Raw genomic sequence first — 27,504 nt, 5'->3', positions numbered from 1 at the left:
TGTGATTGTTTTTTTCACTGCATTTCTATTCTGTAAAATAATTTGGAACTTAAGAACTTTTTAAAGCGCTCTAAAAATAATATCTACATTTTTCTTCTCCTTATTATTATTATTATTATTGGCGACGCAGTGGACTACTGGTTAGCGCATCGGCCTCACAGTGCAGAGGTGCAGGGTTCGATTCTGGCACCAGCCTTCCTGTGTGGAGTTTGCATGTTCTCCTCTTGCCTGCGTGGGCTTTCTTTGGGTACAAAGATTTCCTCCCACATTCCAAAAACATGTATTGTAGGTTGATGGAACACTCCAAATAGCCCTCAGGTGTAATTGTGTGTGTCAATGGTAGTTTGTCTATGTGTGCCCTACTATTGGCTGGCAACCTGTTCGGGGTGTGCCCCACAATCTGCCCAAAGAGGGCTGGGATAGACTCCAGCACACCTGTGACCGTCGTGAGAATATGTGGCTCAGAGAATGGATGGATGAAATGACAAAAGCTGTTACATTCTTTTTAATGATGTGAATACCTTATGTTTTACAACGTTAAATGTTATTATTAGTATTGTGATAGACTTTGAGGGAACTAAAGAACCTTTTACAGTATTTACTAGCCTGTATCCATTGTGCCAAATGCTTGAACTCACGTCTGCTCTTCAGGCGCTTCAATTTCACTACGAGCTATCGCCTAAGGGTCCCGTGATAAAAAGCCAGATGCCGTCTCCCGCCGCCACGATTTTGCGGTGGATAAAACCAGGACAGGCAATTACAATGAATTCTTCATGATTGGACTACAGTACAAAAGCATGACACAGACATTTTATTAAGACGCATTGGAAATGTTGTATTTGATTTCAATTAACTATGCGTTCAATGTCCAACACTTCAAGAGATTCTACTGTTCCTATCGAGGTGCGCTTGGATGTCTGCTTTGAAGAGCAGCTCTCCAAGTTGCCTATGTGAGGCCTCGCTCATGGCTTTGGTCCGCATGCACATCTGGTACTTGTCCGGTGGCAATTCGTCAGTGCACGTCTTCTCATGCCACAAGTGGAAGAGGCCACGCGACGGAGCGCGCACCACCATCAGTTTGCTGTGTAGATACTTCCTGTACAGGTGCACATCCTCCAGCCCCCAGCCTTTAATGCTGCGGTCAAAACCACCTGCAAAGGACAAACACAAACAGTAAACAGGAAAGTCACTACGCATCACAGTCCTGAGGGGTCTTCCTCTTGAGTGCTACTTCCTTTATTTTTTTGCATTATCCTGCAGTTGTGTCATAAGATATGATTCAAACTGACACCAGCAGTAATTTATGACATTAGCTAGGATGAGAGAAACAAAGACACTGAGGAGTAATGATGATATTGATTATTGTTCTTTAAAAACCCAACGTCTCCCACACAAATAAATGCTATGGGCTTGTAAATGAGGAAATAAAGCAATTTGTAATTTCCTTTTTAGCAACATACTGCCAATGGACATTCACTCTTCTTGCTATTTCCTGTCAGTATTGTAGCATTTCTTCATCATGTCGATTAGTCATTACCTATGTTGAGGAAATCCGACCTGTACTGGCATGTCATTCCAAAGCCGAAATCTCTCCAGAAACCCGTGTCGCGTCTTATCACCTGAGACAAAAAAATAAAATAAACATACAGTAAACCTCCATCCATTGTGATCTCGCTATTTCATGACAATTTTTTTTGTCTAGTTATAACTCAATTTTGTTGTTTATTCTCAGATCTAATTCCCATTTTGGTCATTAGGTTGCGTGTTTAAACACTGGGTAAAATTTGAAGGATGAAGCTAAAAGAGGAAGCATTTCAAGATCTGTCTATTTTTTTACTGAAGATGTTATTAAATTGAATATATTAAATTTGAATTTGTTTGTATTATTTCAAAGTGTTTTTAAAGACTGAAAAAATATGTGCCATAAATGCTGTGAAAACATGCATAGGGAGTACTAATAGGGCATCTCTACGTCGTGGATTTCATTTATTGTGGTGTGGTATGGAGCATAACGCTCAACAATATACTGTACAGGATGGTTTATTTGTCATCTGTGCTCTTTTACTCACCAGTTGTTGCTGGATAGATGGTACATGAGTGTAATTACTGTAGATGATGGATGGATTGTACTGGCTGAAGAGGACTGGGTAGTATACCTTTATACCTGCTCAAAAATAAATGTTACAAAATAACTTGTAAATTGGGTCCATGATCTCATCTCGTCTGTCACTTTTCGGAAAAGTCCGACTTTAAACCTTCCCCGATAGCAGCGTTAGCCCCTTAAAAGATAAAAGTTGAGATGTTTTCGTTTTCACTCCGAATGTGCAGGTTGCATCAAGCAGTGCCGATGAAGAAGTGAAATGTTGCATGCAGCTATGAATTCCAACAAAGAACTCCCACCTGGCTCTGCATTGAGGCGACAGGAAGTCAAGAAGTCTGCCGTGAAGTGGATGTCAACATCACAGAAAAACATCAGGACATTATGGCTTCGCCTCCAGGCCCTGGCGCCTACTTCTAAGCCCCGCCCACGCGAGAACTCCTCATTGAGCTGGATCAGCGTGAAGCTCCTGAAGCGGGTCTCCCTGGTGGAGGAAGGAGAACCTTTACCCCACAACTAGGAAAATTTATTCGGCCATTATGTGTTTTGACTTATTGTCTAAATTTAGGCAAACGTCCAATTACTGGACTGATTACTGGTATCCTGTGGTATGAAGTATGTGAGGAGTAACTTTTTTTTTCCCCTGTCCGAGCTCCTCGGAAAACTGTCATGGCCCAGCGTCATGAATGTTGAACCTGTTATTATTGTTAAATATATATATATTTTTTATGGTAAATCCTCCCAAGCGTAATAAGATAAGATAAGATAAGATAAGATAAGATAAGATAAGATATCCTTTATTCGTCCCACACTGGGGAAATTTACAGCCTCCAGCAGCAAGAATGTATGTAGAAAGAAGAAAGAAAAAAAACAACAAACATCTTTCAATTAAATGCAATATGAACATTCTGGATATAGCTAGCTAGAATACAAGTCGGTAGGCAGGCAGTTGGAACTAAAGTCATGTTACCTACTTGGTTGTCTGATCCAGCACGGCTTTCACCTGGTCAATCTGCTCGCGCCCAAAGTAGACCACTGTGAGATGGACATTACCATCTTGCTGAATGCATACCTCCCTGTACCAAACATAACAAAAGAATGCACACACTAGAGCATGATTCACCATCAACACAGATCCACGATGTCCCAATTTTCTTTCCATACAGTACCTGAAATTGTGGACAAACTGGCGGAAGGTGTGCGCCCGCTTGGAAAGCGGTACGATGATGTTGACGAGCATGCTGCTTGTGTCCACTTGCTCGCTCTTCACTTTAACCAAAGGACCGAAAGGCCTGAAGAGAACCGTCTTGGCGTAGTCCCGCGGCCCGTCGCCTTTGAACATCAACTCGTACACAGTACCCCTGTCCCTCTCGGTGCGGGTCAGCCCTGTGAGCACAAGATAACGCTTAGTCACCGAACCATATGTAGCACCTATGGTGGATACAAAATGTATAATATATGTTATTTTGGTTTTATGTTTCAGATACCCCAGCTAACGTAGGTATTAAAACCCTATGTATGAAAATATATGCCCATCATAAAATATATGTGTGTATATTCTGTATGTATACAATGTACAGTATATATTCCAGTTTGGACCTTAGAGTAGCAGTTGTTCAAATGCTTAATGACCGTAACTCCATTTTGGATCATATGTTAGCATTAAGCTAATGGACTTTAGTTCGACGAAAAATGACATGGTTTGGTTGAACACTAAATCTATCATATCTTATATCCGTTTTTGTCACGTTGCGTGGTGGGGGGGTGGACCCCAAAAAGCAGGCAGAAGGGAGGAGCAGCTTGGACTTGAAGAATTGTATTGATAAAAACACATAAAACTAAATCCAAAACAAAGTCCTGAAAACAAAACAAATCCAAAGTATCAAACAAAACCTGTCTGTAGCTAAAAACGAACAGTCACCAAAACATGAGTGAGAACATGACAGCTCCAACAAACAAACAATGACGCGACAATGAGTGGTCGGGCGGGAGTCCTTTTATACAACTAATTACATAACGACCAACAGGTGCGCAGCTGCATGTGGAGCCATAGAGTGCCACCTGTTGGTCACAAACAGAAACAGTTTTAGAGTGAACTGTGAGGGACAAACAAGCAAGCAGGCTCTGCGTCTTATTTGGACAAGTTTGTCAGCAAGACTTTGCCAGCAAGGCCGAAGCCCCTGCGACAAAATCGGGGTTACCTGTACGGCTTTACGGAAACTAAAATCATCGGCTGTCTTCTTTCAACAAGATAATATTTTCATCTATCCAGGTAAGAACCCGGTTGATTTTGAATATAAATGAGCAGCATGAAGACTCACCCTCAATGAAGTCTGATGGGGAGAAGGTGCGCTTCCTCCTGCTGGTGTCCACGTGTTGCAGAGGTCCATTCAGGACATGTAGTGCTGTCTCCACACTCCCTATCAGCTCATCCCTGCGGTCCTTCCTCACAGGCCTCTCCTCGGGGTGTCTGGTCAGACCCGTCTCCAGTTGGTACACCCTAAGGGGACATACCCACTTGCCATACACTGATAATGAACTACCATATTCATAGTACTCCATAGACCAAATGTGTAATATTTTGAAGGGATACATCATCTTGATCGAGTGCCAAACATATTTGTATACAGAATCAGAAAGGAGCTAGCTTGAGCTTTAGTTTGTGGTATAATGTTGTGATACTGAACTGTTTTGGGATCATAGATTTGAGAAATAAACAGATCTTTCTAAGTTATCAACTTTTATAGAGTTAGTTATTACTGAATGTCCTGTCGTATTCATATTTTCAATAGATGTTTTTTAGGGGTGTGGTTTAGTGAGTGACATCAAGAGCTGGAGCTGCATGACCAGACCCAGAAAACTGTTGTGCCATGACATTTGCAATGTGAGCCCGAGGGCACTTTGACATCAATTTGAGTGGACAGTAGAGGGCAAAACTGCATGGCCCTGAAATTGATGAATACGGATGGATTTGTCTTTTTAATTTTTGTTCCACAAAATCTTAATCAGAATACAGTATCATGTTTACACGAATGGGGGCCCAATAAATAGCTGGAGTTGGAGTTGGAGCTGGACCCTATAAAAACAAAGAAAATAATTCTAGATAAACTCTTAAATCGGATGTTTGAAATCCAGCCAAGATGTGATGAAGGCATGGATTTTACTGTTTCAAAGAGCGTTTATGCAATAAGGAGCTTGCCCTCTGCAAACAACAATGATCTGGTAGAATGAGAACTCCACATAAAAGAACAATGTGTCTGCCAGAAGTAGGTGGTACTCTTACCTCCGCAGAGTAAAGGTGTCAAATGGAATCACAACGTATTCGTCGGGTAGAGGTACGCCCGCATTGACTTCTGCACGGTTCAACTGTGAGCGGAAGAACTCCTGGAAGGATGCATTCGTTCATTCATTCATTCATGAAAACTGTAGAACAGGGATGTGGCCCAGGCCCACTTTGCTTCTGGAATGAAATTAACTTTATTTATAAAAGAAATGTTGCGACTGTTTTAGTTGTCATTACTGAGCGTTAGCGTTAGCATATCGGCTCAAGGCAGCAATTCTCAAACTTGGTACACAATGCACCAACTAAACCAAACACAAAAAAAAAACTCACTACCATCATCATGACCATCATTACCATTAGGTTTTATTAAGGGGGAAGTCAACCCCAATTTCTTTTTGACAGTCATATGGGCCTGTACTAGTTTGAACACGGCATTGTGATTCATATTGCGTCTGTGAAATATGAGTTAAGCAGCAAAAGCCACCTGTTCTTAGTCATCTCAGGGGTCGCCCATTTTGACGCTTTCTGTCGACTGGAAATGACCTCACATTTGCTCAGGGCTGATGTAAGGACAAATCTCGGTTCACCTGTTTACTGAAGCTGAGCCATGATTGGTTGTTAGGGATGAATGGAATTTCTATTCATTTCAGATGCTTTGGGATGCAAGTGATTTGAGTTAAAAATGGACCGCCGACCACATATGCCCCCCCCCCTCTCCCACCCCTGACAAATGGCATTATCTCATCAATCTTACCTTCAGGTCAGACTGCATGGGGGGTTTGTGCAGACTTTCCAGGCCCTGAGGCAGGACCCCTTTGATTTTGGCTTTGTCCAGCGACTCCTGTAGCTGCAGTGTCCGGTCCTGGAGAGCCTCCTTGAGCTGCGCTATCTGTTTGCTCAGGCTGTCAATGTAATGCCTGTGGGAGTCCTCCCTCTCCTGGAGCAGTGCCATGTAGCCTTCCTTGCTAGTGGTCCCTGATGACCACAGGGGGTCTCGACGGGGGTCTCTGGATGCGGGTCGACAGGCCAACAGGTAGAGTATGGCCACGCAACAGCAGAGGCCCGCCACCACCGAGCCCACCCGGGCCAGCAGGGCCAACAGCCATCGTTTGAACACGGCTGTCATTTAGTTGGAAAGATGACTGCACTAATGTCATGTGAATATGCAAAATGCAAAAACGATCAGAATTGTTCCGCACTGTAACTGCTGGAGTTATCTTGTGCATGTAACTTGTTTGATTTTGACCTTTATATAAAGCAGCATCTTCACCGTGTGTCACTTTTTCAGCATCCTTCAGAAAAGGTGACTGAAGCTCCTGAAATCACAGAAAAATACAATGAAAAACTTCAGAAACGATCAGTTAATCGGAGTGATCGGTACTGTATGTCTTTTTATAATGAATTGTTAGGATAAACATGTTTTGTTTGGATACAGCGCATATTCACCACTTCCCCCAAAGTGTAGGCTAATTGTTTTACTTTGTATTTAAGACTATCATAAAGAATGACAAAGAAAAGCAACAGAAAACACTAACAGAAACACCTTTACTGCACACTGAAAGAGCAACCTTGACCTTCTCTGAATCTCATAAAACCTTAGTGACAGAAACAAGCTTGTCTGTGTGTGTGTGTGTGTGTGTGTGTATATGTGTGTGTGTGCGCGTGTCTGTGCTCCCATGTGTTCCCATCATCAGTTTATTCGCAGCACAGTTACGTCTTTATTGCACAGGTAGAGGCTGAGCTCATGAAAGAGCTGCCTATGTTTCCACACCCACCCATGTATGGCCCACTCCCAGTCAGTGTGGGTGTGAGTGTGTGTGTGTGTCTGTGTGTACAAGAGAGAAGCGTGCTGTGATTACAGATGCATGCATGTTTTTTTACAATGCAGATTTGTACCCTTGGATGAGAGTTTAAAATTTACATTACTGAATTAAAAATAGCCCAAAAGTCATTAAAAAAATCCAAAAGATGTGTTTAGCTTTTTCAGGACTCTCACCGGGCACTAAATAATAGCATCAGTAGAATACATTCACTTATTCACAAGCTTATGAGTTGTAAAAACACACTTGTACTTACCGGAGCAGTCAGTAGGGCATCTAATTCTTCTTCCTCCAAAGCATGTGTTGTCAGAATTTGTGGTTGTGAAATAAAGGTGAGCAAAAAAAGTTTTGAAGTGACCCCGTAGGAGCAAAGTGAGCATGCATCCTCCTCCTCTCATTTTATCGCTACCTTCCCCCCCAATAGGACCTCCCTCTGCTTACAGCTCCTGTTTTTGGAACGTGCTCTTAGAAATTCTCACAGAGTGGAACCTCCCAAATGGAATCCAATTTTAAAAAATAAAAAAATAAAAAGAAAGAAAATCGCCATCCCGTAGGAAATACTCCCAAGGCTGACATGGGTTTATAAACAGATCGTTGATCATGATTTAATGCTACAATCCAATTAATTGTGCTTCTCCCTCCAATGTACCCGTCTTGGCCACTGGGAGGCAGTATAATATAATCAGGCAGACACAAATGGAGATAGAAGAAGACTTCTTCTATTGTCAGTGTAAGTCAGGGGTCCCCAAACTTTTTCCTGTGAGGGCCACATAACTTTTCCCTTCTCTGATGGGGGGCCGGTGTCAGTTTGTAACATCATTGATCGTAGGGGAGCTTAAAAATGTATTGTTTCCCAGAAAGCCACACATAACCAAATAACCCTTTCCAGGTTCTTTACAGAAAAAAAAGTCAGGGAACAAATAATAACACTATTAATGAAATAAATAATAACTAAATGACCCTCTCTGAGTTCTTCACAGAAAAAACAGAAAATAAATAATAACTAAACAACTCTCTCTCTTTGTAGCCCCTGGAAATCCACAAAAAAAGAGTTCTGCCATCTACGAGAACGGCACCTAATTGAAAACAAAATTTCAATTTTTATGCAGTTGGGGACAATCTAGGAAATTCATAAAATTTCAAGTTAAAAAAATATCATTTAGGGTTTTTTTAGGGCGTTTTTAACACAGTGACGGGTCATTTTGACCCAAGGACAACAGGGGGGTTAGAGGGCCGGGTCAAATGTGCCCGCGGGCCGTAGTTTGAGGACCCCTGGTGTAAATGATTCAGGGTGTGTTTGAATGTTCAGACTTTTTTTTCACCTAAGACGGGCATATCCACCTTCGGTCTGCAAAGGCCGCTGTTCTGCGGGTTGCCGATGTGTCCTTCCTGCAACACACTTGATTCAAACGAGTAGCTCATTAGCAAGCTGCGAAGAAACCCAAAAACAAGTTTTCATCTGAGGATGGTGCCACATGCACTCCTGTCAAGATCCAAACGAGCTGATTGAAACAAGTACATTTATTTTAAGTTATTTACATCAGTCGTTGTACAGAGTGAACATTTGCTTTTGCTCATGTGCTACACACTGACACACCTTGTTTAGATTGTTTTTTTTTTTTTTTAATGAATTCACGAGTGTGCTTTGTGACATTTGTGCTCAGTTTAGGCAGTGTGTTGCTTCAGGGAAAAAAAATGGAATGTAAAATACAGAAGCACCGCTAATCATCTGAGGGGTGCCTCTGGGGTGATCTTTCATATGTAAAAGTGCATTTGTCTTCAACGGAGAGCCACACAGATGGTGCGGTTACGGGAGACTTCATTAGGGACACCTTTCACAATCTAATGAGATCCAATACATGAGCTGTCATATAGATTAGCAAGGATTAGAACGTTCACTTGATGTTCATTATTGTGGTTACAGTTTGCATTGGTGCACCTCATCATTTCGGAAAATAACCTACATTTTAGAAACACCTCTGCATATGATCTACAACCAAAATAAATCACATGGTGGTAAACTGAGCATTGTAATCTTTTAAAGGCAGATCCCCCCCCCCCCCAGAGCTCATATATACAATATATATGATCTCATTAAATGTTGCTGATATTGTGGAATGGATTTAAGTAACCCAGAAAAAAAAACACGTCAGCGACAATAGAACCACCATCAAGGACCATTTACCATAAAGAAAAGAAAAATATGACAACTGAACACATTTGTATAATCTGTGGGTTAAATAATTTAGGAGGCATTTTGATGTATGACAAAATAGCTATAATAATAATAATAATAATAATAATACTGACTTTAAAAAAAAATCCCCCCTAATTTGTTTTGAATATGTGAGTATTCTACCAGATGGCAACAATTTATTAACCTATCTCCTACAAACGATTTATTAAAATAAAGCAACATAATTAGTGTGCATGTAGGACAAAATTGTGACACCTCAACTGTGTAACGTTTGTAGTTCAAGTTATCATTAAAAATAAACACTGTATTTGTTCGTAGTAGATATCCAGAATGTTCTTGCTACAGTGCTTTGTTCTCTTCAAAGGTAGTTTTCTCCACAGCATGTCGACATAATCATACGCTTGTGCAACTGTCTTTTGTTGTGGTTATGAAAGTCTAGGAGCATTGAGGAGGTCAACGAAACACAAAAAAATGTTGTTGACCTCCTTGGAGGGAAAATGTGAAGATGTGTGAGTGGGGAATGATGAAAGAAAAGCGGTCGGAGGGACGTGTGGGTGGCTGCACGTAATCTCCACACCAGAAGGCGCTGCCGTGTTGCCGTCTGGGGGGGGGGGGGGTTGCCAGGCAACAGCATCCCTCATCATGAGGGATTTAATACATTTTTTCTGGGTGCTCAGCTACCCCAAAGTGTTGCGGTGTTGTTGCCACAGCCGCCAAATGTTGATCCTGGCTTCCGGCAGCGGTATCTTCATCGGCACCGCTGCAGCCAAAGTGGGAAGCGAGTTGTTGAGCTACACCAGTTCGTCCAGCAGGGTACCAATGCTGTGGTGCTCAGGGGGGCCGGCGATGGGCTTGTTGCACATGGGGCAGACGCATCGCACCTCCAACCACTTGACAAGACACCTGCAGATACGCAGAGGCAGCATCAGTCACCACACAGACCGATGGGTGGGCCCTGCGTTTGTTACAGAGGCCTAGGAAAGGCTGTGACCCGGTACCAGGTTTGCAGGGCTTCCCATACAGTAATGTATTATTTTGACAGAATCATAAAAACATGGCATGATTTTCAGGGAAGAGGCAGACTGCCACAAAGAGCAAAAATGAATATAAGGGCGGGAGTGAGGATATTTTGAGAGGCTGTTAGCAATAACACCCGTGAGCAGAGCTGCAAGTAAGATTTTTTTTTTGCACTGATTCTGAATCTGCCCTTGCTTTTTCTCATACACTGTATTGTATTTTTTCTCAAAAACATTTATTGATACGTAAAACCATCTCTGATTAAATGTTGCCATTGACCAATTTACTGACTATACCTTACTGACTATACTGCTTTTTTAAAAATTTAACTCAATTTAATTCATCCATTTATTTCCTAAACCTGAGAACTGTGAGCCCTTAATAATTTCATCTAATTATTTTTTTAAAAAACTGAACACATACAGTACATTTTATCTTAATTTATTCAGTATCATTCATTTTTGCCATATGTTGAGATCTACACTCCTGTGCTAAAAACACTAAAATCCACAAAAAGTATACATATTAAAAAGAAGCTCAAAATGATGTCATCACTACCTAGAGGAGTGGAAACTTCCCACGACAACAGACACAATGGCAGTCGGTGGCGAGACTATTTTTAGCGATGAGCAGCGTAAGTTGCCGAAATCCCAATGACTTCCTTTGTTTAGCAGTTTTCCCCCCCCCAAAAGGTTTTTGTATAAAAATGGAGATGAATTAATAATTTGTTTTATTGGTGATTCCCTGCTTATAAGGAAGTCAAGTGTGATATAACACGAAAAACCACAGGCGGTACTCATGTACTCACTTTCGATGGAAAGCATGTTGGCATGGCAACACTCCCAGCTCGTCTTTCACTTTAAAGTCCTCCAGACACACTGCGCACGTCTGCTGCGTGAGTGACAGACAGCACACTCAGCACCCTTTTTCTCATTTATGCCCATCGTTTTTGGACAAACGTTGCATTCTTACCCCGTGCACGTTCAACCTCTTTGGATCTCCTTTCAAAACCACCTGTATAGTCGCGCGCACACACACACACACATACACACACTGAAATAAAAGCAGTGAGGGAGAAGACATAATCGGCTGTGTTGAATCTACCTCTCTGTAACCAAACCGCTCACTCTGGGCCTGATGTCGAAGTTTGCTATTGGAGAAAAGACAGAACACGGTGTTAAATATTCTTGAATCACTTAAATGTGTAAGAAACATTTGATTGAGCAGCGACTACAAATAAGAGAGACTTACTTTTGGTGGTTTGTTGTGGTTTGTTTGTATTTTACAATATGAATGAATTTGTCAGCACACACACACACACACATAGACACACAAGTGGGGGTTTCTGAGCACATGGTCTGAAAACATGTTTGGTAAATGGAAACAAATTTCGCTGTTTGTTGCTGTCTCTCCCTTTTGTCTCTCAGACGAAGCTCAGTCGAGACGACGAATTGGCAAGTCAACCATTTTGACAATAATCCGTAATGGCAACAGAGTTTGTTGCGAATAGATTGAAAGATAGTCATAAACGACTTCGGGTGTGCGGCACCACCTGAACTGGAGAAGGCACTATTTTCATTTGCTGGCAGGATGTTTTCAGAAATAAAGTAAGAAGAGTTGTTTGTTTCATGTCTTATGCAACCGATTCAGGGTGTCCCCTGCCTACTGCCCGAAGACAGCTGGGATAGGCTACAGCACCCCCCGCGACCCTAGTGAGGATCAAGCGGCTCGGAAGATGAATGAATGAATGAAATCTTTTTTTTTCTTCAAACTGTATACACGTATTACTAATCGACATGTTTACACTGTGGGCGGCCCGGTAGTCCAGTGGTTAGCACGTCGGCTTCACAGTGCAGAGGTACTGGGTTCGATTCCAGCTCCGGCCTCCCTGTGTGGAGTTTGCATGTTCTCCCCGGGCCTGCGTGGGTTTTCTCCGGGTGCTCCGGTTTCCTCCCACATTCCAAAAATATGCGTGGCAGGCTGATTGAACACTCTAAATTGTCCCTAGGTGTGAGTGTGAGTGCGAATGGTTGTTCGTTTCTGTGTGCCCTGCGATTGGCTGGCAACCGATTCAGGGTGTCCCCCGCCTACTGCCCGAAGACAGCTGGGATAGGCTCCAGCCCCCCCCGCGACCCTAGTGAGGATCAAGCGGCTCGGAAGATGAATGAATGAATGAATGTTTACACTGTATTACAAATGTTCAGGTTTTTATATCTATAAATGTTCATACTGTATTATAGATTGTAGTTGGCGGCCATTTTAGTGGCAATAGTTCAGACGAACGACCGTCACGAACTACAGATTCGTTACGTCCCTCGAGGTATGTCGTAAGGAGGTTTGACTGAAATAAACCACTACAAATCAATTGAATCCACGCGCCGCCCACAAAAGCAACAATGGAGAGATGCTTATCACTGTCCGGGCCAAGTCGGATGAAGTGGTTCTATTTATACCAACAAACACAGACACACACACGCGTCTCGTATTGTCAGACCTCGCGTTGCTACACACAGGCAAACTCGGGCGCACAGATTCACATCCAGGCAAATCGAAGTCCAAATTCCGTCTTGCTGAATGACCGTTTCAAGAAGGGAAATAACAATTATTGGCTGTTTTTGTCATTGGGCTTATTGTTTTCGCTGATTGCTGTGAGCGAACCTCCATGCGGAACAATGTGAGGATGCAGCTTTCACATGCTCGCGGGGTTCCCATGCCGAGAGAATCACGAGAAGTGGGTTAAAATTTGGAAAGGGGGGTGGGCATGATGGGCATTTCTACAGCTATTCTGCACAAGACTTGAAATTGTAAATGTGCTCGTTGACCAGTTTTTATTGAATGAAACGCTTGTAGGGGGAGTTTACATGAAATTCAAGCTATTAGCCTTTCTTTGGATATTAATATTTGTATGCAGAAATGAATGCTTGTTAGGACACTCACTGGATTGATCAAAGACCGCCAACAGCCTTTCTTTCAGTCACACATTTTTAGAATTTCTGTTGAGTTAATTTGTGATTATGTATGTATAATTTATAATTTGTTGAAATTTTTCACTCTATGCGTAGTGAATCAATGAGTTTTCTTTTTTTACCCTTTGTGGGACAGCGGTGTCATGATTTGGTTTGTGACCAACAGGTGGCACTGTAGGGCTTCCCCTGCAGCTGCACACCTGTTGGTCATTATGTAAGTAGTGCTTTAAAAGGACTCCCAGCCCCACCACTCATTGTCGGGTCATTGTTGCTGTTTGCTGCTGCCATGTTTGTTCTGGTCATGTTTCTGTTGTTGATATTTTTTTGCTTCTGTCATGGTTTTGTTTGATACTTTGGACTTTGTTTGTTGAGGATTTAGTTTTCTGTGTTTTATGAATACAATTCTTCAAGTACACCCTGCTTCTCTCTTGTGCCTGCTTTTTGGGGTCCACCACCACGCAACGTGACAAGCGGTTACTACAGTGGACGGCTTATCATGTGAGGTTACAGGGGTTAAATTTAATACTGAAATAAATGACACAATATTCCAATTTATTGAGATGCAGCTGCAAGTTCACATCTGTGTTAAAACTTTTTGTGTGTGTGTGTGTGTTAAGCAATGTTTCAAAGATATCCAAAGGGTTCAAATTGGGAATGATCTTTCTCCTTTCTTTTGTCCTTAAAATAGCTTTCCTTCGATCAATGTCATCTTCTTGCCATATGAGACACCACCCTGAGACACCCCCTCAACCCCACTTCGTGATCCTGTTTGCTTTTTGGGCTTTTCATTTAAAAGGTGATTCTAATCGGGGGGGCACGACATAAAGACTTCTCTTTTTGCGCCTGGCTTGCCCACCACACACCATGCAGGAGATTCTGGATCGGGAAGGAGCCTGTCAGAGGGATACCGGGAAAGCTGCCCCCTTATCCTACAAAGAGTGGCATTCATCGCTGAGCATTCATCACATGAATCAGTCGCTCTATAAATGAAGCTTTCGCCCCCCCCCACTCACCCCCCTTGCATGCTCTACCATCAGCATGTTAATGCGGACACAGGAAGTGACTCACCGCTGATGACTCACGTTGAAGTAATCAAACAAGATTTTTATGAGGGAACTACCTGACCGACAATTGAGGTGTCTCTGTGGCTTTTAATAGCTTTGCTTGTTCCAAATTTGGCTTATGTTCAGGCAGAGGATTTTTTTAAAATCCATGAATACATGGAATGAATACAACAACGCTTTCTGAAATTGGGCCCAAGGGCATTTGCTCACTCTATCGATGTATCTTTCTATCAATATTCATACAAGGAGTTATTACGACAGCATTTTCTCAAAACGCGACTGGAGAAATTAGGATTTGAACTGATTAAGTGAATGAGATAAGATAAGATAAGATAAGATAAGATAAGATAAGATATCCTTTATTCGTCCCACACTGGGGAAATTTACAGCCTCCAGCAGCAAGAATGTATGTAGAAAGAAGAAAGAAGAAAGAAAGAATATGCGATGAGTCAACTTTACTACTCCGCATCAATTTATAATACTAATAAAAATCCATACACAATGACACCATGACTGGCGCTGACACATTCAATGATACAGATATTTAATTTGAGAGATATACAAAACATTTTGAGAAAGAAAATGTTTTTTTTTTTATGGGGAACCACAACGTTTTGCTAGTTGTACGAATGAACGTCATGTTTTGCAAATTTTAATTCTGATCTGAGAAATGCACCAAAAGCAACTGAGAAAAACTGTATTCTGGGCATTTTCCCTCAATTCTGTCAACGATGCACAGGGTGACATTTCAGCAGGGCACTTCCTGTTGCCTCATTTCCTGTTACCGTCCCACCCAGTTTACCTCCCACATGGAACGAACAATGCTGTAAACGTTACAACCGAGTGTCCTCACCTGATGAAGTAACAGCAAAAGATGAGGCTGAGGATAAAGACGAAGATGCCCGTGCCGAAGATGACCATATAAATGTTGAGCGGCAGGTCCTGGAATGTGATGGGCGGCATGGCGCACGATTTGTTGGCGTAATCCAAAACCAGACCACAGAAGCAGCCTATGTGAGGACAGACAGGCGACTTAACAGAGTGCATCTTGGATTTCCCTCCATGGATCACAATTAGTCATAAATAGCATCATTAATTCAAATGAGTACTAATTAAGTGCGAACATGTCAAGTGGTCGTGGATGGAAACAGGAAAGTGTGACGATGCTGCTGTGAAAGGCACACAATAGCGGAAAGGAGCAGGAATGATTTTGTCAGCACGGCTGTACGCGGACATCTTTGGACAGGGCCATTTATGGAGTCAGATTTTCGGTGATCTTAAGTGCAATATTTCATATAAACCTCTATCGGAGTTATTCGTTTCATGAGAATCTGTTTCAGCAATCTTTTTCTCTTTCTGGCCTCACATATGAACCAATAAGTATTTCTAATGCTTCACCTGACCCTGAATTATTGAAATTGTGAAAATGCATAGTTTTCAATCAGCTATGATTTTTACGAGGACGTATGAAAGACAACTGACTTTTTAATAGTGTGCATAAAATTACAGGTGTTGTACGGGTGTTGTTCACACAGTGGAGGTTTGGGAAATTTACGGTTGGTGTCGTGCCCACGTGCCACACACACAGTGTGTGTGTATGTAGTGCGGCTTCGTCAAAGAAAACTGCTTTTATTGTCCACAGTGGTCGCTGTTTTAGGTTAGATTCAGCCCAGAGCTACCGAATGAACAAATTATCTTGAGTGCAGATTATATACAAGTAATACAAAGTTTGGCGTGATCTGTGTGTACACTTCACCCCGCGCCACACTCCCTCAGACTGAAGAAGGCATTGTTTTCATGTCTTGAACTCCGCCACGAACAGATGGTGTTTCCATTTCAAGGGCCCTCCTTTGTCTCATCACATTTTACTTTGATGCTTGATTCCTCTGTGCTCTTTGCTCAGACACAAACGAGATTGTCACCGTATCGCCAAGGCTACAGGAAGAGCACTGCGGAGGGAGGGTGTGTGTGTGTGTGTGGGGGGGGGGGGGTGCTGACGACGAGGCATTCATAGCTGGCTTTGTGTAACAAAAATGATGTTTGCTACATCTATGCGTGTTGAACGTGTCAACAATAATGCCCGATTTTCCTGATAGAGGCAGTGAAGCACACCTACTGCTTGGAAAAACTCAAAATGTCAATATTTGACACCGTGGTTTGGTCCATATAACTGAGGTGCATGCATGGGCGACTGATTGGATGAATCAATCAGTACATTCGTGTATGAATGGATTTAAGCGAAGCTTTGCAGGTTCGCTCTGACTTCATGCATGTTAGCTTAATTCATGGGTGTCAAACTCATTTTTGTCGCGGGCCACATTTTAGTTACTGTTTCCCTTGGAGGGTCATTATGAATGAAACCATTGTAAATTTCCCCAGTGTGGGACAAATAAAGGATATCTTATTCATTCATTCATCTTCCGAACCGCTTGATCCTCACTAAGGTCGCGGGGGGTGCTGGAGCCTATCCCAGCTGTCTTCGGGCAGTAGGCGGGGGACACCCTGAATCGGTTGCCAGCCAATCGCAGGGCACACAGAAACGAACAACCATCTGCGCTCACACTCACACCTAGGGCCAATTTAGAGCGTCCAATCGGCCTGCCATGCATGTTTTTGGAATGTGGGAGGAAACCGGAGCACCCGGAGAAAACCCACGCAGGCCCGGGGGGAACATGCAAACTCCACACAGGGAGGCCGGAGCTGGAATCGAACCCGGTACCACTACACTGTGAAGCCGACGTGCTAACCACTGGACTACCGGGCCGCCCAAGATATCTTATCTATATATATATTGCACATCGTCCCGCATGCGGTCTGTCCTTCCGTCTTTCCCTTTTCAAAACGTCCCTACTTCACCGCGTAGCTGCGCGCCGCCGCTGCGCGCCGGCACTGCGCCGCCACTGCGCCGCCACTGCGCCGCTCAGGCAGTGGCTCACTACGATCGCGCGGGCACCTTAGCGAAAAAATGTTGTCTACCCACAAGCATTGCAATGAAATTGTTAGTTATTTAGTAGAGCTAAACATCTCTTTATTTTCGCGATAAGCAATGAAGATGAACAAAAAGTTGAACCAAGCAACAACACTTTTGTGGGCCGAAGGCCCACCTTACCAGCCTTCCGCAGGAACTAGCTGATGAGCCGCCCGGAGGACGTATTTTTGCTAGTCTTATATAAAAAAAGTCAATAAAAACGGGTTGCTCAACTATTGTTTAAGTTACTGTAATGAGGGGTTTGATCAAAAGAAAATGTTTACAATCTGTCTCTAATTTATTAAATATGAGAGTTTGTTAAAAACTCTCATATTTATTAAAAACCAAAAAAATTGTGGTAGAGATTTTAGCAGGTATCATGGAAGTGGACATGTTTGATTTGCTTTTACGGGCCACATAAAATGATGTGGCGGGCCGGATCTGGCCCCGTGGCCTTGAGTTTGACACCTGTGGCTTATTTGAATACTCTAAATTGTCCAGAGGTATGAAAGTGGGTGTGAATGTTTTTCTTACACAGTGCCAGTCAAAAGTCTGTAAAAAACTGTCAAATTCAAATGGTCTTAACCGCACTAAGAGGTAAAGAAATTCAGCCTAGTAACTTTCGATAATGCACAACTGTGAACTGAAAGTCGTTCCAGTTCGTAACGCATCACCCGCATCATCAAGTTGAAGTATTAGATATTAATCAAGACAAGACTTTTCTTTTCTAATAATGAAAAAACATTGAATTAAAGGGCGTTTTTCAAACTGTTGACTGGTGTGGCACATTGAAAAACAACCACTCGTACTCCAAAATCAAAGGTAATGGGGCAGTCGATTTTTGTGTCATCTGCATAAAAAGATACCTCGAAGGGAACCGTGGGGGAGACCTTTTGAGAGAGAAAAAAAAAAGAAATGATCTTTTGGGCACATGCTCTGGGATAAAAAGATAAGAGGAAGACAGCAATAAATGTTAGAGACAAGACCGGATGGATGGATGGATGGTTCTTCGAGAGATAATTGACTGTGCGACACCTTTTGAGACGATGGATGTAAAACTAAATGGCAATGGCAGGATGAAACAATGAAACAATTGTGACCTTTACCAATTTCATTCCGCCATCCGAGTTATTGTTTTCTTTGGGCTCACTTTTCAAATCGATCATGGTCTCTTTTCCCTCTCCCCTTACACAACAAAAATAACATTCCTTGTGGCATTTGACTCCCAGCTCTCGGCCGAAATTGAATCAATAGTGGACGCCATCATACTCCGTTCTATTTGAACAAGCTATTAATCAGCGCCCATCAGTGGCCTGCCGGTCAACTTCCGCAGGAAGAAACAACTTCATTATCCAACACAGGGGATGCAATCGCCACCGGTAACGGATTGCAAACATGCAAATAAATAAACAAGAATAATCACGGTGGCGGCGTACGAGATGACGACACCTGCGAGGCTGCCGCACATGCATGCACTCAGCAAATCTGGGTCAAGCGTACTGCACATTCTAAACTTATCAACGCTTTCGACACGCATGAATGCACGCATGTTTTTCATCCACCTTTGTGTGCTGCACGAAGAGCTACAGTATGCATTTTGTAAAGGTTACTCAAATACACACGCTTTGTGCTTTTTCTTTACGGTGATATGCTCTGTGCACCCCCACTTAGTTATTCTATATTCTTTCTATATGCCTTTGTGGAATATGGGAAACAAAAACCCCAATATTGGGAGTTATGGGAATTTATGAGAACGAACTGAGTGGAAAGGTATCATATTTGGGCGGAATGGAGGTCGACTGGTTAGCACGTCGGCCTCACAGTGCAGAGGTGCAGGGTTCGATTCCGGCTCTGGCTTTCCTGTGTGGAGTTTGCATGTTCTCCCCAGGCCTGCGAGGGTTTTCTCCGGCTACCTCTGTTTCCTCCCACATTCCACAAACATGGATGGCAGGTTAATAATACACTCCAAAGGTGTGAGTGTGAGCATAAGTGGTTGTTTGTCTATGTGTGCCCTGTGATTGGCTGGCTACCAGTTCAGGGTGTCCTTTGTCTACTGCCGAAGACAGCTGGAATAAGCTCCAGCACGCCCCGCGACCCTTGTGAGAATTAGCGGATCATCAAATAGATGGATGGATGGTAACATAAATACAAACTTTTTGGGGGGCATAAGTAGACATCCATCCAGTTGGAGGACAATGCAGTTTTAAAACAGCTAGTAAGATTTGAATGTAGTCTTACTTTACTGTGAATGCGTAAAGTCAAGGATAAGTGCAGATACCTGAAATACTAAGTTTTTTTGGTTGTGGTTGTTAAAGCCCCGCAGGAACGTTGACCTATATATGGTGTTGCTATAGCGATAACACTAGCAAATCAATCAAAAAAGGAAGATCCACTAGTCATGTTTGGCTGTTAGACGTGACGGTGGGAAAGCCCTTGTGTGATTCCGTATCTCCTCGAACAGCTCCTGGCGGGGTTTTGTCCTATTTACACACAAAACTGCTGCTGCGTGTACCAAAGGCAGCATCAAATATTCAACAGTTCCCATGAGGAGGAGGAGGAGGATTGTCAAAGCCTGCTTTTACTGCTACAAGAAAGCAATGGCGACATGACATTGTGTTGCCACAAACATGGTGCTCTCCAAAAGAGTGAGCATCGGTGACAAGTGTGGCAATAGACCACCAGATCCACTTGTCTTTCCTTTCAATCAATATGCATTTTAAATTTACTACAGAGCCATGATTTGAAAGCAAATTGTATGTAAAGGAATGGATTTGTCTTGATTTTTGGGGGGTCATGCTGTGGATGTTTCCAAAGTGAGTGTCTATATGATTGATACATATTTTATTTTTAATACAGGACCACTGTGAAATGAATGTGTCGGAATAAAGTTGAAATTCCATTTCAATGATTTTTCATGACTACATCCTAATCCTTAAAGTGCAGTTTATACTTATTCTGTTTTCAATACATGAGTAGTGATTTAGTTTGTGGTGACAGGCATGGTCCACCCTTGCCTGGTCGCCAGCCGATCACCAGGCAAAATTAGACAATTAGCCATTTCGACTCACATTTGCACCTATGGACAATTTAGAGTCTTTAATAAACCTACTAACCTATTAACCATGACTATTTTTGGAATGTGTGAGTGACTTCATACACAGAACGTGAGGCAGGTTTTTCTGGTATATAATTGTCCCATCATTTTAAAAATACATAAAACTACCACTGATCACGCTGGATAACAAAACATCCCCTAGTGGACAATGTCATTGTTTTGCCACTTTCTGCTGTTTTGCCTCCAAAACAGGAGGGGAATTGAGCAGCACAAAGGGGGGAATTGTTCTTGCCCGAACAGCAACGAGCCTGCTGCGCCCAAAATGAAGCAAGCCGATTCATATGGTTGTTCTGCATCATCTGATTATCAGCATTTCATTGCAACGTCTAGGACAAACAACACTATTGCATGCAATGAACGTATCGTCTGCATGTGTTTCAGATTTTTTTTAGATGCACTTTATTAGATGATTTATGCTTACCGTTGCACCACTGAGAGGGGTGCATCAATGCATCGGTGGTGGGGGGGTCTTGAAACCAGCGGATGGTAGACTTCAACAAAGTCCCTTACAGTCAAGATGAGGTCACACAACAAAGTCAAGAGCAATACAGATGAAAACAAGAGCCCGCGATCCAAACTGCATCGTCCTCCGTTTCGTCAACGAGTGACCACCCCGCAAAGGAGGTGGTCGGGGGGCGCGGGAGGGGGGTGTTCGAGTTTGCAGTACGGGCTCGGTTATTCTTCAAGAAGAGGTATCACGAGGACGGGGAGTCCGGCAACATCTGTGGGCGAGACAAAGTGGAACACAGCCTCGATTTTTTCTCCACAGCTCCAGCGGGCTCCCTCCCTTCTTCCGCCCCCCGCGAGGGGGAGAATGACGTACGCGGGGACGGATATATGACGTTTGGATTGGAATCGTGTTTCCCGACATCCGAGGTCATCCTCTGACTTCTTCTTTCTCAAGATGGGACAAATACTCCACTAAACTCATGGATCCCTCTTCCAAAGCCATCGCGCGTCTCAAGCTGTCAAGGACCAAGTGTCGACCCCCCCCCCCCCACACACACAAATAAATAAAAACATTGAAAAATCATGAAGAAAATCAAGCAAGGAACAAAATAGACTAATTCTGAAATTAACTTCCTGTAAAAAGTCCCCTTTTGACAATATTCTGATTCCTATACAATAAAAACAAGTAACCAAATTAAATAGTAATTTAATTAACCCCCGAAATTACAAAAAAAAGTCTGAAATTTGCTTTGCTGTTGAATATGTAGTATGTCTTTATGAGATCATCTGTGAGACACCCCCCCTCCCGAAAAATTTAATATTTAATCATAACTTACTGCTTGCCTCTTCAGTATCGACAGTAATGCTATCAAGCTAGCTAGCTCTTTTGTTAGACTGTCAACATGGCTATTTTTTGACGACAACATAACCTTCCACACAGTAGTCACGAATCAAAACACATTTGTGTGCGTGGGGGATGAGGGCGTCAAAATATGGAAATGATATTTAAATTAAGTGTTATTTTCAAGTAAAAGAGGTAGTGTACGAGGATACATAGTCTGTGTTTGACAAAACACATATTCCTGACAGTCACCGTTGATAATGTGTTTTTTTGAGGAATAACTAGAATATGAAATGATAACAATTTTTAATTAGTCATTGCAAGAAAATGATATCACATTTGATGATTCAAAAAATAATCATAATAATTTGAGGGTAAACACGTGACTTGCCTGCCTTGCGAAATGCAAGCTTTTTAATGACAGCTTTTCAGAAGAAATAGATCTGCTCATAACCGCTGAAATTTCCCGCAAAGACGGGCGTGTAGCTGTAAATGAGCTTCAAGGCCTCCTCTTTCGGGTCATCAAACTTATGTAAACTTTTCCTCCCTGCAAAACAAAAAAAGCAGAAATGAGATGCATGTGATTTGGACACATCCTCTATTTACTCCCTTTGAACAAACTAAGAACTTGCACATGATATACTGTAGAATGCTGGTTCTCAAACCTTTTTCAACAAGTATCCCCTCAAAAATATTTTGCTCTTTATTTACAACCGTAATAATCAGTGTCAAAATACAGTAGCCGACTGGGCCTAAGTGTTTACCAAAAACAAGGCAGAGGTTTTAGTCCTAAAAAGAATATTTAATAATTTTCTAAGTCACTATAACATTATGCATAATTTGAATGTCAACTGTACATTTAAATACAAGAAACTAGAAAACTATATTTAAATAGCTATTCAATTTAAATCTATTACACGTGTATTAAAGAAGAAAATTGAACTTGAATAAATAAATTATATTTAAAAATGCACTTAAAAGTAAGGTTTATTGATACTGATAGGATTTAATTCTGATCAAAATCACAGCCCTCGTTGACATGCACGAGACATGCGTTGTAATAAAATCCAATGTTAGCCACAGCATGATCGAAGCATCACTTATTCGTAACAGAGTGTTATTATGACACTTAATGTTATCAATTTTTTTCTTTTTTCGGAATCTACACTCAATTAAAATTCAAAAAGGTTTTGTCTGTAGTCGTTCCACCTCTGATAAAGTCGCGTCAATGTTTCTTTCTTCCCTTTTTTTTTGTTACCTGCCTGTCAAATGCGATGGCCTCTCCCTAATTGTCAGATATTTAACCTGATTGGAGGCTGACCTTCATTATCAAAAAAATGGGCCAGGAGTGACGACAGCTGGACGGCGTGAGTAGAATGGGGAAAGCTCAGTTTGCTGTTCCACTGAAAAAGGTTCACCTCTGGATGCCACTGCACCCCGTAGAAGGGATATCTCTTGCCTGCGATTACAATACACAAACATATTGTTTAGAGAATTTTACATTCACAACATGGAAAAAAATATCACGGCACTTGTTTATTCCACCTACGGGAAGAGAAAATGGTTAAAAACATGCGGGTTTCTCATCATGGTTCTCAAATTGCGGTCCCCGAGGCATAGCTTGGTGGTCAACCAAATAATTCACATTCAATTCACTTTGGTGTCTTGAGATACAAGTTAATTTTTTACATTATCATGGTCACAACTTAAACGCTCCCACCTCAAATCTTCTTTCCTCACTGTAATAAATGGAAACAAAATGAATCCGTTCCAACCGCCCCTCAAAACATTTTAAGAGGGTGACAACATATGCCTGTGGGTATTGTTATATGGCCTGTTACGTGTATTGCTCAAGTCTATGTCTTCAAATATCAATGTCCATGACAATTTGCTTTGTTAATAGTCAGATAAGTGGACTTTTCAAACGATGCAGCTATTCGGGATACTCGTATACAGGATGACAAGGCACCCCTGTACGTGTCTTATTTATTGTAACGATCCAACTTTTTAATCCCTCAAAAATAGGTACAGTACGTGTTTCATTTCTTCATTTTTTTTCTTGAATTCATGTGTAGTTAAGTTTAATTGGCGTTATTAGAAAAGTAATTTTCCCGCAGGGCTAAAGAAACATTTCTGGATCTGAATTAAAAATGTTTGACAATCTGTACTGCAGCTGTACCGTATCTGACACCTTCACATGGACCTCATATTTTTGGGCACATTGTGTCAACGCAGTCTCCATCATGCATCGGGGTAAGATGATTCATTTTCACAAACCTTCGATGGTTGAGATGAAGTGGACCCCATTTTCACCAACATTTGTAGAGAGCACCGAAAAGAAGTTCATCAGCTCTTTGTTTTGATTGAAGGCCTAGCGACAACATGCAATACTGCTTTAATCACACTTGTTCAGTAAAACAAAATAAGATAAGTAGTGTTTTGTCTTTAGAACAGGCAGAGGGATTTGTTCTACTTTCGGGCTGAGTCCATAGTGGTGAAAATGACCGGTGACAGGTTCTCTTTGCAAAGCTTGCATCAACTCCTCAGGGAAGCCCTGAAACATGCGACTGGAGAAGGCCGCTGAAACATTTAAAATACACTTCATTAGCTCTGTGTGTTTTTTTTGTTTTGTTTTTTACATGCAGTCAGTGTTGCAGAATTGCAGGTTTGGTGAAGTTGAAAAATATACAGTGGTCAATTAATACTTCCCTAACAGTAACACTTAAAACTAAGGATTATCATCTTGATGCAGGTTTAGCATAGGACATCATTAGTGTACCTAATATTTTCGCTGAGTGTACAATGTCAGGTATGAATTGTGGCAAATTTCACTCTTGTTCCACATAGTGGTGGGATTCAGTACTGCACATCTTGTATTCCCTTTGTTGAAAATCCATCACATTGGGCTGCTGAATGCTGCACAACCCCAAAGGATACAGTTTATCGGGTCACTTCAGAATTTAGGCATCAACATTTAAAACATATAATGAACAAATAAATAAATAAATATCATATTGTTGTTATCTTATCAAAAACAGATACAAATTGTGGTTCGTTGGCAAAAAGTGTTTTTTTTTAACCTTTTAAGACAAAAACAATCAGACAAATAAGTAACAAACCTTGTGTTAAGTTGAGAGGCAGGGCCACATTCTCAGCTGTGGCTTTCGTCAACAGGTTGTGGCCGGACACCAGGACAGTGAGCAGCTGCATTCCCATGCATGTACCCCACATTGGGAAGTGATCTCCTGCGTCATTGGCCTGTCAAATTTCAGGTGTTCTAGTAGGCTTTTCCTGACATTGTTTTTGCTTTCTAGCAGAAACCCGAATCCAGATTAAAAACGATTTTTATTAATAAAATAATAGTCACTATTCATTATGTACTAAATTATCCTTATTGTTAAAATATTAACAAAAGATGTATTTTTTGACACTACATACAAACACGTTTTTAAAAACATTTTATCATTATAGTTTATTTATTTACATTTGTTAGACCTTTTGGTACATTTATTTTTAAAAAGATCTCTATTTAATCTTTTTGAAACCACTCGATGCATTTTTTCTAATTATTGGCATTGTTGAAATGATATTCCAATACATTCCCCCCCCCCCCCACACACACACACACTTCTTATGTGGTTGTGTGTTGAAATGTAACATCGCCGTTGAATAAATAAAATGTGTTGCTTTTTGACTATGGCTGGGTAAAGAGAGAAAAAATGTTTAGTTGAAGTTGCATAATTACTTTGTTCAGTTAATGTTTCTTCTTACTACCTTACCACTGTTGAATGGTCAGCTTAAAGGTGAGTAACCTATGAAGCTTCCATTACAGTAAGTTACTAACCTTCAGAGCAAGTCGATAAAAAATCTTTGCCACCCTAGCAAAGTCAGACGTCTCAAGATCGGAGGCTCCAGCGATGAGAAGGAGACTGAAACGTAAATCACGAGTCAGAGCATGGGTCGGTGACTGGTGATGTCATCAACGTGTTTGCTTACCCATTTATCCTGCTAAAGATGTTTTCATACTCCGTAGTGCTAAGCGTCAACCTGCATGAGTGAAAATGAAAAAACACATGGAATGAAAGGTTTCGATTATGGCTTCAAATGTTTCCAACTGACTTGATGGGCATCACTCGGCTGCCCGCAGACTCAATGTACTTGACGTAGGAGGCAGGTATGTATCTGCTCCCGTATTGTTTCATGGCTTCATCTGAAACAATCTGAGTCAAAATACCTGCGAAGAAACAAAAGAATTAGCACATAAAAGATGGGTGGGACTGGAAACTTTTCCCCAGAATGATAGATTCTGCCAATTACAATCAGTTTTTTTTTTTAGCTTTTCTGTTTGAATTGGATTAATTATACAATAAAATTGTATTTATATTGCGCTTTCACAACAGCTGCTACTGTAACCAAGTTTAAAAAAAATAGCTTTAGACTTTAAAAAGCGCAGTGTTTTATTTTTAAAATACAATTCACATTTTGCATCTTACATTGAAAAGCCCTCTCAACATATTTTTTCCCTCTGCCGTTTTTCATCGGGTCAACACTTGTACTGTATTGTACTGTACTTACCAATAACAGGTCTGTCATTTAAAATGCTCCGCTTGCTCGCAATCAGCTTGTCCTGGCAAGAACCAAAACATCCACAAACCAAAAGGACACAGAGAAAAGAGCACAATCGCATTTTGAAGCCTCAACTCGGATTTGAGTCAAATGGCTCAATGTCCTTTCAACCGATTAGGAAGTGGTCTAAAGAGAGACTTTATGTTTGCACAATAATGAATGAGGAAGTGTAATGAGAGTGCATGTGACCAATCACGTGCACACATTCAATACACTGATAAGTGTAGGCTTTTTAGAGAGGAGGGCACATGAGCGTAGGACACTATCTAAATCACGAGCACTGACATTTACAACCTAAATTCTAGTATTTGTTCACTGATTTGTTCACAATTACAGTGTAATTATCTTGGCTAGACTGCTTCCAATGTATACTTTTTTTTGTTCAATAAGATTTTAGCCTCTATGTGCAGCCATGTTTGTGTAATCTTACAAGAGCCACCAGAATAGGAGTACTGAATCTTTTTTTAATTCATCCTGGAGCAAGGTGGGCCTTAAATGAATAAATCAGCATGTCTGATCAACCAAGTTTGATTGGGGAAAATCATCTCGAGTGAGCTTCAACCGACATCTCTGTTTAATAGGATGCATTTGAACTAAATGTTTTGTTTTTCTCATGGGATTCTCTTAGTGTTTTGCAGAGTACGGTCGTGATGTTTTCTATCATTGCAACGTGACAGTGGCGATACAAAGAGGTGGATAAAATCAGGTGTAACTGCACTGGATGCCTGAGTACCAAATGCACAGCCCAACATTACATTTTTGCAATGCAGCAATTGACAACTGATGGTAATCTTTCACTTCTCTCACCTGCAATGGATTTAATAATACAAATATTTTTTTAATACATGTGGACAAAGGGACAAAAACAGAATATTTGATTGATTATTATACAGGTATATTCACAATATACCTGTATAATATTCATATTTATATGTATGACTGGTTAGTACGCGGATCTCACAGCACAGAGGTCCAGGGTTCGATTCCGGCTCCGGGCCTTCCTGTGTGGAGTTTGTATGCGCCCCCCCCCCCCCCCCCCCCAAGTGCATGGGTTTTCTC

At 41.6% G+C, this 27,504-nt stretch overlaps 3 protein-coding genes and 1 long non-coding RNA gene across 5 annotated transcripts in view; 1 reads left to right on the top strand and 3 right to left on the bottom strand.

Annotated features, from left to right (window-relative positions):
- LOC127601756 (uncharacterized) overlaps positions 1-27,504 on the top strand; it is a 65,090-nt gene that overhangs the window by 25,345 nt on the left and 12,241 nt on the right. The window lies entirely within an intron of this gene.
- LOC127601684 (chondroitin sulfate N-acetylgalactosaminyltransferase 1-like) lies at positions 492-7,775 on the bottom strand. The gene is made up of 10 exons (XM_052067220.1): positions 7,458-7,775; positions 6,136-6,697; positions 5,382-5,482; positions 4,420-4,598; positions 3,268-3,484; positions 3,073-3,174; positions 2,401-2,582; positions 2,070-2,164; positions 1,538-1,619; positions 492-1,151 (listed from the first exon to the last, which is right to left on the bottom strand). The coding sequence occupies exons 2-10, from the start codon at positions 6,505-6,507 to the stop codon at positions 877-879; spliced, it is 1,605 nt and encodes a 534-aa protein (XP_051923180.1). The 5' UTR covers positions 6,508-6,697; positions 7,458-7,775; the 3' UTR covers positions 492-876.
- Positions 8,708-21,402, bottom strand: rnf122 (ring finger protein 122). Of its 2 annotated transcripts, none has more exons than XM_052067310.1 (6): positions 20,950-21,402; positions 15,299-15,455; positions 11,520-11,565; positions 11,388-11,429; positions 11,224-11,303; positions 8,708-10,301 (listed from the first exon to the last, which is right to left on the bottom strand). In XM_052067310.1, exons 1-6 carry the CDS (start codon positions 20,972-20,974, stop codon positions 10,190-10,192), a joined length of 462 nt encoding a protein of 153 aa, XP_051923270.1. In that variant the 5' UTR covers positions 20,975-21,402; the 3' UTR covers positions 8,708-10,189. The 2 variants fall into 2 exon arrangements, with proteins under 2 accessions (XP_051923270.1, XP_051923269.1); XM_052067309.1 differs by having other exon boundaries at positions 11,224-11,306; positions 20,950-21,385.
- On the bottom strand, positions 22,203-27,250 carry LOC127601707 (gamma-glutamyl hydrolase). Its single transcript, XM_052067268.1, has 9 exons — positions 26,395-27,250; positions 25,939-26,053; positions 25,816-25,866; positions 25,664-25,748; positions 24,939-25,077; positions 24,293-24,399; positions 24,097-24,190; positions 23,141-23,278; positions 22,203-22,366 (listed from the first exon to the last, which is right to left on the bottom strand). The coding sequence occupies exons 1-9, from the start codon at positions 26,504-26,506 to the stop codon at positions 22,248-22,250; spliced, it is 960 nt and encodes a 319-aa protein (XP_051923228.1). The 5' UTR covers positions 26,507-27,250; the 3' UTR covers positions 22,203-22,247.

Source organism: Hippocampus zosterae, chromosome 6, assembly GCF_025434085.1.
Source record: "Hippocampus zosterae strain Florida chromosome 6, ASM2543408v3, whole genome shotgun sequence".
NCBI lineage: Eukaryota > Metazoa > Chordata > Actinopteri > Syngnathiformes > Syngnathidae > Hippocampus > Hippocampus zosterae.
Note: the sequence above shows the minus strand (reverse complement) of the source record. Positions and strands in the feature narration are given on the sequence as shown.